This window comes from Lactuca serriola, chromosome 9 (assembly GCF_051521515.1).
Source record: "Lactuca serriola cultivar US96UC23 chromosome 9, Lser_US96UC23_V15, whole genome shotgun sequence".
Taxonomy (NCBI): domain Eukaryota; kingdom Viridiplantae; phylum Streptophyta; class Magnoliopsida; order Asterales; family Asteraceae; genus Lactuca; species Lactuca serriola.
Window position 1 is genome coordinate 12,824,499 of NC_136416.1, and position 13,326 is coordinate 12,837,824.

Here is a 13,326-nt window from a genome sequence, read left to right on the forward strand (position 1 = left end):
GATAGATATTCCAAGTGTAATATCCTGATGTTCATGTACTTCTAAATGCATACCTATAATTCTATTTCATGTCAATTGGTCAAGTGGTAGCACCCTTGTGTATAATTGAGGTTTGGACACGGCATGTTGGAGGCACCAACATGACGTGTCTATATTTTAGAAGAAGCGGATTTCTTTTTGGGCAACACGACATGTTTCCTCTTGGAACAAGACATGTTGAAGGCTAGGAAGAAACCCTAATCTTTTTGGATTTTTCTCCATGTTTAGAGGAATGTGGAGGCTAGGTTTTGTTCACCCTCAACCCCCATCAGCCCCTCAAGCCCTGAAAGAAACCCTAATCATTTTATCTCCTATTTGTGAAGCTAGTTTGGTGTTTTAAGGCTAAATAAGGAAGAATATGGAAGAAGGAAGCAAGTATCCAGCAAGCAAGCCCTATTCTTCAGTTTGGCACTCTTATGGACCTTTGTAAGTGTCCAAGACCCGATTTTTATCATTAAATGTTTGTTAGATCTTGAGTTTTTCCCCTTTTGCTCCTTGTTCTTGAATGTTGCAATGGTTGGATCTCATAAAGTTTGCAATTTTATGAATCTCCAGGTCAAAGTGACCTTGTAGTGTCTTGGATCTAGTCTATAATCAAATTTTGATGTCATACATAGAGATTAGGTCATACATCCTCATTTTGACCTAATATGGGTTCAAAACATACATTGGACATGTATGTCTAATGAGCACCAACCTTTGGGATGGTTTAAGTGCTAGATTCACTTCTGGAAAGGATGGAATTCAGATCTTAAGGATTAAGGGTATTTTGGTTAAGCCCTTGCATTATCAAGCTTGTGATTTGGGTTTTTGGACCTTTTTGGTAGTCCCAATGGATAAAGTTGGAAACTTTACCCTTCATAATCACATTTTGGTCTAGATCTGAGCTTTGGAGCTCTTGAAGTCGATAAAGCAGCAAAATGTATTAAGCTGTTGGAACTCAGCTGAACACAACATGTTTGCAAGTCAACACGACGTGTTGGCTGAGGTTTTCCCGACTGTTTGGATGTTCGCGGAACACGGCGTGGCCAAGAGGAACATGGAGTGTTAGGTTAACATGGACCGTTGACCTTAACTGTGGTATTTTGGGCATTTTGGGATCTAAATGGAATTGGTCACTTGATGGATGTAGGTACTGTGTAGAGAGCTGAGATTCAGAGTCGGGACTCATTAGTTTTGTTTGCGAGGTGAGTTTTCCTCGTGTACTTACGGTTCGAAGGCCCTAAGGTCAACCCATTGGTTTGATAACCTAATATTCGTTGATATGTTGAGTATGGATTATATATGCATGCTAGTTTTGATATGCTAGTTTGGTAGATCTGTAGGACTACCTATGATATTGTCTGATTATTTATGTATGTTATTATCTGTTATATGTAGACATATTGAGTAAGTTACGTTAAGGTTGTACTGCTCCGTGCAGTAGCCAACAAACCCTGGAGCAATCCAGATATGAGCTGAGGGTCGGGGAGGGCATGCCAGACTCATACTGACGGCTCATGAGCATTCCAGATACGAGTTGAGTGTCGGGAAGGGCGTGCTAGAATCGTACTGAGGGCATAGTGGTATTCAGTCCGAGGACTGATCTGGTCTGGGAGCAAGCCAGACATAAGTTGTGGGCTGAGGGCAAGCCAGACTTATGTTGTGGGATCAGGGGTAATCTAGTCTATTAGTTGTGGACCCATTACATGTTGTTATTATATATGTGTTATTTTTTGTGTTGGTGTTTTGGGGGAGCTCACTAAGCATTAGGCTTATAGTTTTGGGTTATGTTTCTGGTACCTCAAATGATCGTGGGAAAGAGAAGGCATGATCGTGCACCTCATCATGTTTTGTTCTATGCTTTTGGGAAAACTCTGATTTTAAACATGTTTTTAAAACTAATTTGTAAACAATGATGATTTATTGGTTGTTTTAAAAGTTTAAAATTTTCATGAATTTTATGGATGTTACACCAAGCGTAACAAAGCAACCAAGTATCAGGACATGGAGAAAGTTGTTTATGAATGGTTTCTCCAACATCAAGAGCTAACGAATATAACATGAGAGTTAATAATAGAGAAGGGGGTTGAGACATTGAAGTTTTTGTATCCACAAGATTCTTCTAAGCATAATCTTTCACAGGGTTGGCTTGAAAATTTCAAGTTAAGGCATGGTATCAAATCGTATCGCTAATGAAAGATGTTTTTAATATGGATGAAACTGGTTTGCTTTACATGTTACAAGCTGACCATTCACTTGCAACAAAACAACTTGAACGTAGGAAACAAGACAAGGAAAGACTTACAATTGTTACCTGTTGCAATGCGGATGGCTCGGAAAAAATTCCTCTATGGATCATTGGTAAGTATGCAAATCCACGTTGTTTTAAGAATGTCAACATGAATAGCATAGATTGTGAATACTGTGCCAACAAAAGAGCATTGATGACTGAGTTGCTTTTCGAAGAATATGTTCGTTGGCTAGATGATCAAATGCATGGTCGAAAAATTCTCTTGGTAGTAGATAATTGTCCATCCCATTCAAAAAATATTCAAGGGTTGCAAAACATCGAGTTGTTTTTTCTACTGCCAAACATGATGTGACATCCGCATTTTTCACGGCCAGAAAAGACCGATTTTGTTTATGCTTGTTTAAAAATCAGAGTAACAATTTACATAAAGGTGTTGCTGAATTTGTTCCCAAAATAAAAATATGACAAAGATTTATCAAAGCATTTCCGTAGAAATGTATTTCATTAAAAAGACTCGGGATGTCATGTTCAATACAGATCAAAAGCATAAACAATACAATATAAGTCTTACTACATTATTTCATATCTACAGGCCTATATCCGTAATCCCTTATCCAAAACATCACATCTATGCTCGAGCGCCACTACTTGTAAAACATGAAACTGAGTGGGTCGGGCTTGGGAGCCTGGTGAGAACATAGAGATTTTCAACCCACAATAAATAAGTTTATTAATTTCATCAACCAACAATAACCTGATTACCCGTTCCCGTTATCCTCACATTACGTCCCTAAAACACCTATCATAAGGGACCTAGACTAAGGATCAACATCGGGATGGACACTACTGCCAAGGGGGTTCCTCAACAATAAATTTCCTAAAGGCAACCATGGGGGGAGGGGATGGAGTACACCAGTGAACACATCGTTCACAAACACCTACAGGTTGCGAGCCTGCTAGCATTCCACTGGCCTGTCTAGAAGAGTCGGTGGTCGTCATCTATACTCCGCTAGATGACTGGAATCAACAACAACAACATCGAGGCCTCTCATCATTTTATCACACATCATCTATTACATCTACCCATGTTTTACCCCAACATTTTCGTAGATATAAAATACATATATAGTTTAAATTAACTAAAACATGTATAAAAACGTTGATCCAACATAGACAACAAGTATTCAGATAATATGCACACATAACACGTAATTTATATAAAATATTTCATATCTATGTGTAAGATGAAAGTAACTATGCACTCACCTAAAAAGGTGGTGATTCCGAACTCAGACAGCGCTTCGCTTCTTAAAAATTATTTCCTTCGACGAAACCTAATATTATTACCACTAGAGTTTAGTCTATTACTCGTTGAGACTAATTAATAGTCTAGCTATTATTACTATTATATAAGCATTAAACAATACTTATATAACCCATAATAATAGCCCATGTACTTATTATAACTTCCTAATAACGTTACTATAATTAAATAAAAGTTATATTAAAAATAGCATAGATGTAGCTCACTTACAGCGGGTTTTATAAAAAACCGGGCTTTGCTTGGAGCAGCGTTCCCGAGCCGAAAAGCTCTTCTTCTCGGAGCCGTCGAGTACTCCGGGGCTTCCGCCTCGTGCTAGGGAGGTTCCCTAGGCTTTTCGGGGACTTTCGGGGCTAGAGAGAGGTTATAGAAAGAGAGTAAATAGAAGAAAGAATAGGAAAGGTGTGAAGAAAATGTGGGTGAGAGAGGTGGTATTTATAGGGTGAAATATGGCTGAAATGGTGCCACATGTCACCATCTGGTGGCAAGCCTTGGGGAGAAAGCAATGACCAAGATTGTGTCACGTCACCCATTTTCGCACAGCACACTTCCGACTTCTAACATCCGTAACTTTCTCATACGAGCTCCGTTTTCGATGTAATTTATATACACGTGTAGATAAAAACAAGATCTAAAACTTTCATTTTGACTCCGTCGGCTAGTTCTCGACCGATGTTAAATTTAACAGTAGGAGGAGATTATACTATTAAATGACCGCGTAAAATTTGTAACTATACGGACTCCGTTTTCGTCTCTCTTTTTATCATTGAGTTCCTATCAATGAGATCTTTAACTCTCATTTAGGTCGCGTTGGCCAAAAAGCGCTCGATCTTAAATTCGAGTTTCGAGCCGTGCACTGCTGTGCTAAATCTTAGAAAATTCTTAACTTCCTCATACGAAGTCAGATTTGGGCGTTTTTTTTTTGTATGTTCTCGGTTTAACGTATATTACAACTTTCATTTGGATATATAAGGCTAAAAATCGATCTATCATAAATTCACTATTTATGCTTCCTGGAGTCGTGCCGGTTTTGCTGTAAAACTTCGACGGGTCATAACTTATTCGTTATAACTCGGATTTCAGCGTTCTTTATATATCCGGAATCCTTGTTTCCACCACTAAAACTTTATGTAAAAATATCGGGTTTATATCACACTTTAATTTTGACGCTTATTTTTATCCTTTATTTATTATAAGTTTATAAATAAGTAATAAGCACATAAATACACATAATTCACATAGGATTCAAATATTTCATCTTTATTACTTCAAAAAGAGTTACAATAGTTGACATAGACTATTACATCATCTCATTAATGCTTAGCCCCAAAACATGGGCGTTACACATGACTTCAAAAATTCAACCATGTGATGTTGGGATAATTAGAGCCTTTAAAATGTACTACCATAAAAGGTTTTATCGTAAGATTTTGGAAGGTTACGAGTTGGACATTTCTTCCCTAGAAAAGATTAATATTTTAGATGTCATCAACTTGGCCACCTTGGCTTGGAGAAATGTGAAACAAGAGTCCATAGCAAATTGCTTTCGACACTGTAAAATTTGTTCGGCTAATCTAACCGGCTCAAATGATTTAAACGATGTAAATTCTGGAGAAGACATTCGTTAGCTTGAGAACTTGATTACGGGATTGCATTATCGACACAAAATGGGTGTGAATGAGTTGTTGGATTATCGAGGTGAAAATAATGAATGTTACGAGGTTCAAAGCATTAAAGAAATTATAGCAGATACCATTCAAAATTTAGTTGATGATGATTTAATACATTTGAACCGGTCACTCGGAAAGATTCACAACTTTTTGTTGCAATACGAGAATACAGTGTCTCAGCTCTTAACTGCAATTGAGAGATTTAAAGATGAACTCAATATAGATTTGAAGTTCACAGAAAAAAAAAACAAGTGACTATATATTCATTTTTTACTAGAAAATTCTAGAATTTTGGAATATTTTAATAATTATTAATTTACAGTTTCATTGGGAGCAATATATTTACATTGGGATTTCAAAAAAAAATTATTTTTTTATTTTATTGATTGGGGTCCAATTTTGTACTGGTTCCAACTTGGAACCAAACAAATTATTAATTTTATCGAGGTTATTAATTTATCGAGTATTAAATTATAGAGGTTCTACTGTAATGGTTAAAGATTTTTACCAGATTTTAAAGGATTGAATTGTTTAAAAAAATGGTAGATATTTTAGAAAAATATCACATGTCAAAGAAGTATGCTAGAAAAAAGACACATGACGTTTTTATGTTTCGTTTATTAGAAGAAACAGATGTGTCATTTAATGCAATAGTCCATTCTATCATGACAAATATTACCTAAATAAAACAATAGTTGACATTATCACATTCGACTAAAATAGGGTGGATAGTAAATACAAAATGTTATGTAAATATGTAATCATAACAGGAAAAAATACGAGAATATATCCAAGGTTTGTGTTAATATGAAACAATATTACATTTTATGATCATCATTTGACAACATACCTTTGCTTTGTGAACTTCCCAATATCTTGTTTTCCAACTCTTGTTTGGTTTCATCAACTTCAACATTGTAGTCAAAGTTTTTTGCGGCAACAAGAAAGAAAAAGAAGTTCACGAAGCTCAAAATAGCATAAAAAACATAATAATAGTCTATATGTGATTCATTGAGGTTGTTTAGTATCCAACCTTCGTGTTCATTCCTCTTGGTTACATCAGACACAGTCGATAGTATAAAACTACTTAGAAAAAACCCGACACCTAGGCTAGTTGTATAATAAGCAGTCCCAAGACTTTTCATTCCTTCAGGCGCTTGATCGTAGAAAAACTCAAGTTTAGCGACTTCCAAGAAACAATCAGCAACACCCATCAACGCGAATTGAGGAAGGAGAATGAATATGCTTAAAGGCACGATTTGTCCTTTCTCAGATATACCATGATCTTTAGCAACACTTAGTCGTTGTCTTTCTACAAGACTAGCGACTATCATTGTAACGATATGGAGGATGATTCCAATTGTCATTCGTTGCAACAAAGTAATGCCTCGTGGGTTTTTTGTGTATTTGCGAACCCAAGGAACAAATAACCGATCATAAACTGCAATACTAATTAGCATGGAGATCGTAAGGAATACTGATAGACAAGCCGGTGGGATGTCAAAATGTGGTCCCATGGATCGAACCAACGTTGTGCCTTGTTTGATGAAAAAAGTGTGTATTTGGGCCACTAATGTGCTAGGGATAAATGTTGCAAACAAAATCGGGATCATTTTGACCATTTGTTTTGTCTGCTCGACTTCAGTCACTGGACACAACTTCCATTCCGAAGCTGGTTCATCGATCTTCACCGCAGCTTTGTCGAGGAACCGTAAAGAACTCGAATGCTCGACTCTATACTTCCCGGGACTAGAGTACTCATCCAAAGTTAACTCATGTAGCTCTTTAGGGTCAATAGGTAAAACTACATGTCTCTTTCTAAAAGTGGCAACCAGTACTTTGGCAATTTTAGTAAATGGGCTTTCTACTCTTGGTTTGTGCCTATAAGTTGGTGTACCAAATATAAAGGCTATTATGGCCACAAGGAGAGCCAATGTAGGGATACCATACCCTAAGGCCCAACCCACATCATCTTGAATATACACTAGGAATGTATTTGAGAAAAGGGTGCCAAAAAAGATGCTAAACATCCACCAATTGAAAAAAGTGAGCTTATGAGCCTTCTCTGTGGGCTCAAAATCATCAAACTGGTCTGCACCCATTGTCGAGATGTTGGGCTTGGTTCCACCGGTCCCAATCGCAATAATGTAAAGTGCACAATAGAAAATAGCAACTTGGAATGAAGAGGCCCGTTTATCGCAATCTAGATAACTCACATGTTTGCCGCACGTTGGTGGTTTAAGAGTGGGTAGTGAAACCACAAGAGTCAATAAACACATGCCCTGTTTAAATAAGAAAAGAGTGGTGTAATTAAGATAACCCATATCTAGGGGTGTTCAAAATCGGATATCCAAAAATTTAGATAGTGGATTTTTGATAGCCATGTCTCGGATATCCGAATTTTTGGATACGGATTCGGATATTAAATCGGATATCCGAAAATCAAGGTTTGCAAAAACAAAAGTTTATGCAATTTATGTTTTGTGTTTACTTGGCAAAAAAATTAACGTTACAGTTAACTTGGTAACTACACTAATAAACAAAAAACTAGAGAAGCATTGTATTTTATTTTCGTATCAATTCATCTCATTGTGCCTTTATGTTATGTGAGTGCTTTTATAAGTGAGATATATTTTCTTATTGCAAATTGTTGATACATACGATGCTACTAGCCTGCTAATCTCTAGTGTATACTTTGCAAACAAACTGAAGTCACAAACAAATTCAAATATATATAGTAGGGAAAGACAAACTACCCGTTTGATGACAACTACTTAATTCGTTATTAACTTTATAAATAAATTTAAATTAACACCACATTTAACTATGGAGATACCTATGGCGAAGATGAATATATATCATCAAAAAATCTCGATAGTTTTAGCATAAGAAAACATAAAACAAAATATTAATGAAAATAAGTTATTAAATTCATTAGGAATGACACTTTGAATGACACTTTCGATGGAATGTTAACAATAAAACTCAAGACTATATATTAGTACTTTCCACTTTTCTATATTAAAATAGTAAATATAATTAAAAAAAATTGAGATATCGGATATCGGATATCCGAAATATCCAAAAAATTACAAAATCATTATCCGTATCCGAATCTGAAAACACAGGTATCCGGATTTCGGATATCTAAAAATTTAGATATCTGAAATTTCGGATGTTTTCGGATACGGAATTCAGATACTTCACATCAGATTTAGATACGAATATTTTTGAACACACCTACCCACACCCATGGTTCTCCTCGACCCGATTTACAATTTAGCAACAAGATCTAGGGTTTAGAACTAATTTACGCAAAAATGTTAATGCTAACACACAACAAAGTTATAAAAATATACCAGAAAATAAATGACCGAAGCAATCATGAAAGTCCAATATCTTCCCAAGTATGTATCAGCGATATATGCACCTAAAAGAGGAGTCATCCACACAGTTCCCACCCAATTTGTGACATTGTTCGATGATTTCACCGTGCCTTCATGCAATTCCCTTGTTAAGTATAACACCAAGTTTGTTGCTATTCCATAGTATGCCATTCTTTCACACACTTCATAGCCTGAAAAATCAAGTTCAGAGAACAAAAAAAAAGTTATTGTTGTTGTATCTATTCGATTCAACAAATAGTATACCAATTTCTTTATTTATTAAGCTGATAAAACCATGACACAAGTATAATATATTTGATAACTAATGCTAATAATATCAACATAAAAAAAAAATAGTAATTTTGTTAGCGTATCTCGTATCGATACAACTCTGTCTTTTATGTCTCTTTATAGGCTGAGTATTTTTTTTTCTCCAGATGACTCTTTTGGAGATTAAAACAATGACTCTACATATATAATACAAATTAAAGATAGTAGAGGAAGCAGTAAAAGTATATATTATAATTTTTTTGTGACAATCACCTAGCATGTAGTAACAAGCTCTCCATCTCCCTGTTTTTGATCGAAGGATGGGTCTACCCTTAAGATCTGTAGTGCCATCTTGCGTGAAATTATGTTCAATGCCCTTCTCATATTCCATGAATCCCAACTCACAAAATCACAAGAAAGGAGAGAATATTTATGGAATCAAAAATCCTAGTTTGTAACCCCATTAAATAATAGTTCAAGTCATTTTCTCTTATCTGCCCTTCTCCATTTGTATATCACAAGGATACATTTTTGGTCACTTTCATTGATATCTTTTGATTGGAATTGACTAGTTTGTCCTTGAAAATTGATGCCTGCCTCTTAGTTTTGGATCATATTAGCATAAAGATCCACGAGGTAGACATGTTGCATACTGCCATGAGCTAAAAACTCAACTCGGTGACTTTTTATTTATTTATTCTTTGTATTTTTTATACTAGCATAAGGATCCACGAATTGGATTTGAAGTCATATTGTCAACATATTTACCGTCGTTCCCATCAAGAACTCGATCGAGAGAGTGACCCCATCCTAATTAATTTGAGTTTAAACGTTCCATAATCCACTTTTTTTCTTCAACAAGATAGACTCATTTTTACTATGGACTAAAATATTAATCTTATTGGGTCAACTAGCAAACATTTTTTCATCCTCTTTCTAAATTTTATACATAATAATGTGTTCCAAACTACATAACTGTATAATTATAATAACAATCTAAACTTTTTATTAATACGGTTTAGGAGTTTATGATATATGCATTTGGATTCGACTGTTTTCTGGTAAAGATGAAATATAACCCATATGGAATTGATTAATATACTCAATATGACTACAGAAGCAATATATTAGAATATTAATTTAACTTTGAAAATAATTTAGCAAATTACAAACATGTGAATGCACTTTAGATGATGTTCGACTCCTTTAACAGGTTTTTTATACTCTACCCATTATCAATTAAACATAATTAGAATTGATACATTTTTATCTTAATAATTTGAAATATCACACCTGATTATTAGCATTAAATCTCATTTGAATTTGATGTGTAAGAATAAATTAAAATAAGACAAAATTACAAAATGGTCCTTCTAGTATGTATTTTTTTCGAAGTTTAGTCTAAACCTCGATTTTTTTGGAACAAGGACTTCATATTGTCTCTTCAAACCATCATAATATGTTTATTTAAGAAGCCATATGACTAGGACAAATCAATGCCAAGTCAACTAACAAGTGGTGCCTACGTGGACATATTATTGGCCACATCATATACGAAGCAACCTATAAACCGGTAAAAAAAACACCTCATTCCCTTCAATAAAAAGTCATTTCATTGTTTATACCTTTAGAATGCACAAAAGTTATAGTTAGTTTTGGGAACTTTTAAACCCAAAGGGAAAAAGGTTGTTGGGTTTTAATGACATTAACCATTTTCTTACGATAGACGGGACCATTTCATTTATTTATCCATTTCGTTATATCATGCGCCAGCCAAGTAAAATAATTTATATATTACATCATTTTTTACCGGAATAAAATGTCAAATAATAAATACAAAACATTAGGTAATCATCATAGAGAAAAACACACACACACACACACACACACATATATATATATATATATATATATATATATATATATATATATATATATATATATATATTCAAAGTTGTGTGCCAAGAGGAAACAATATTACAATCTATGATCATCATCCGGCAACATAACTTTCTTCCGTGAACTTTCCAATATCTTGTTCCAACTCTTGTTCGGATCGATCAACTTCGACATTATAGTCAAAGTTTTTCGCGATAACAAGGAAGCCCATAAAGTTCACAAAGCTCAAAATCGCATAAAATGCATAATAATAGTCTAGGTGTGATTGATTGAGGTTGTTTAGGATCCAACCTTTGTGTCCATTCATCTTGGTGACATTAGCTACGGTCGATAAGATGAAACTACTAAGAAAATACCCAACACCAAGACTAGTTGTAAAATAAGCTGTTCCAAGACTTTTCATTCCTTCAGGCGCTTGATCATAGAAAAACTCAAGTTTAGCAACTTCTAAGAAACAATCTGCAACACCCATTAATGCAAATTGAGGAAGGAGAATAAATATGCTTAGAGGCACAATTTGGCCTTTCTCGGTTATGCCATGATCTTTAGCGACACTTAGTCGTCGTCTTTCTACAAGACTAGCAATGATCATGGTAATGATATGTAAGGTTATTCCAATTATCATCCGTTGCAGTAAAGTGATGCCTCGTGGATTTTGTGTAAATTTTCGAACCCAAGGAACAAACAAACGATCATAAATCGCAATACTGATCAACATAGAAATTGTAAGGAAGACTGCTAAACAAGCTGGCGGGATTTCAAAATGTGGTCCCATTGATCGAACCAAGGTCGTGCCTTGTTTGATGAATAAAGTATGTGTTTGAGCGAACAATGTGCTAGGAATAAACGTTGCAAACAAAATTGGGAGCATTTTGACCATTTGTTTTGTCTGCTCAACTTGAGTCACCGGGCATAACTTCCATTCTGAATCCGGTTCTTCTATCTTCACTGCAGCTTTGTCGAGGAACCGTAATGAACTTGAATGGTCAAGTCTATATTTCCCGGGACTAGAGTACTTGTCCAAAGTCAACTCATGGAGCTCTTTAGGGTCAACAGGTACAACTACATTCCTTTTTCTAAAACTGGCAACTAGTACTTTTGCCATCTTAGTAAATGGGCTTTCAACTTTTGGTTTATGCCTATAAGTTGGCGTCCCAAATATAAAGGCTATTATTGCCACAAGTAGAGCCAAAGTAGGGATACCGTACCCTAAGGCCCAACCCACCGTATCTTGTATGTACACCAAGAATGTATTTGAGAAAAGAGTGCCAAAAAAGATGCTAAACATCCACCAATTAAAGAAAGTGAGTTTGTGGGCTTTTTCTTTGGGATCAAAATCATCAAATTGGTCTGCACCCATAGTCGATATGTTAGGCTTAGTTCCACCTGTCCCGATTGCAATAATGTAAAGTGCACAATAAAAGATTCCAACTTGGAACGAAGATGCTCTTTTATCGCAATTCAGATAGCTCACATCTTTGCCACATGTTGGCGGTTTTAGCGATGGTAGTGAAACCACAAGAGTCAACAAACACATACCCTGTTTAGTAACAAGATCTATGGGTTTGAGTTCGGACGTAAAATATGAAAAATGTTAACATGCAAATAGAATCAATATATTTACCAGAAAATAAATGACCGAGGCAATCATGAAAGTCCAATATCTTCCCAAGTATGTGTCGGCTATATATGCACCCAAAAGAGGAGTTATCCACACAGTTCCAATCCAATTTGTGACATTGTTTGATGATTTCACTGTGCCTTCGTGCAATTCCCTTGTTAAGTACAAGACCAAATTTGTTGCTATTCCATAGTATGCCATTCTTTCACACACTTCATACCCTAAAAATTAAGTAAGTTAAAAATAAACCAAAATCAATCCTCTTGTTGTATGTATCATATTAAACTTGACAAATAATTAATTCAGATTATTTAATAATCAAACATATATAAAACCATATAGATGGACTATATATATATATATATATATATATATATATATATATATATATATATGATAACCAGGATCATTGTAAAAATAATAATAATTCAAGCTAGTAAAAGAAAATAACAGTCACCTAGCATGTAGTAACACGCTCTCCATCGCCCAGTATTTGATCGTGAGACGGGTCTACCCTTAAGGTCTATAGTTCCATCTTGGGTGAAATTATGTTCAAGGCCCTTTTCATATTCCATGAATCTCAAAACACGAACACTAGAAAGAAAGAGATACTATTTATTGCTAATATGTATCGGGCTACTTATAAGTGTTTGGATTCTTGGAACAATACACTATAAAAAAAATCCTAGTTTGTAACTACATTTAATAATATTCCAAGTTCTTTTCTCTTATCTACCCTTCCGTTTGTATATCACAAGAATAAATTTTTGGTCATTTTCACTGGTATCTTTTGGCTGGAATTTTCTAATTTGTCCTTTAAAAATTTATGTCTGACTCTTGTTTTGGATCATTTTCGCATAAAGATCCGCGAGGTAGACATGTTGCAT

The 13,326-nt window shown here is 35.0% G+C and overlaps 2 protein-coding genes across 2 annotated transcripts; both read right to left on the minus strand.

Moving 5' to 3' along the window:
* Window positions 1-6,059: 6,059 nt before the first annotated feature.
* Window positions 6,060-9,310, minus strand: LOC145073573 (protein NRT1/ PTR FAMILY 5.2-like). The gene is made up of 3 exons (XM_079020120.1): window positions 9,193-9,310; window positions 8,623-8,840; window positions 6,060-7,545 (listed from the first exon to the last, which is right to left on the minus strand). Exons 1-3 carry the CDS (start codon window positions 9,308-9,310, stop codon window positions 6,082-6,084), a joined length of 1,800 nt encoding a protein of 599 aa, XP_078876246.1. The 3' UTR covers window positions 6,060-6,081.
* A 1,599-nt stretch (window positions 9,311-10,909) lies between these two features.
* LOC145073572 (protein NRT1/ PTR FAMILY 5.2-like) lies at window positions 10,910-13,029 on the minus strand. The gene is made up of 3 exons (XM_079020119.1): window positions 12,897-13,029; window positions 12,443-12,660; window positions 10,910-12,358 (listed from the first exon to the last, which is right to left on the minus strand). The coding sequence occupies exons 1-3, from the start codon at window positions 13,012-13,014 to the stop codon at window positions 10,913-10,915; spliced, it is 1,782 nt and encodes a 593-aa protein (XP_078876245.1). The 5' UTR covers window positions 13,015-13,029; the 3' UTR covers window positions 10,910-10,912.
* Between the last annotated feature and the right edge of the window lie 297 nt (window positions 13,030-13,326).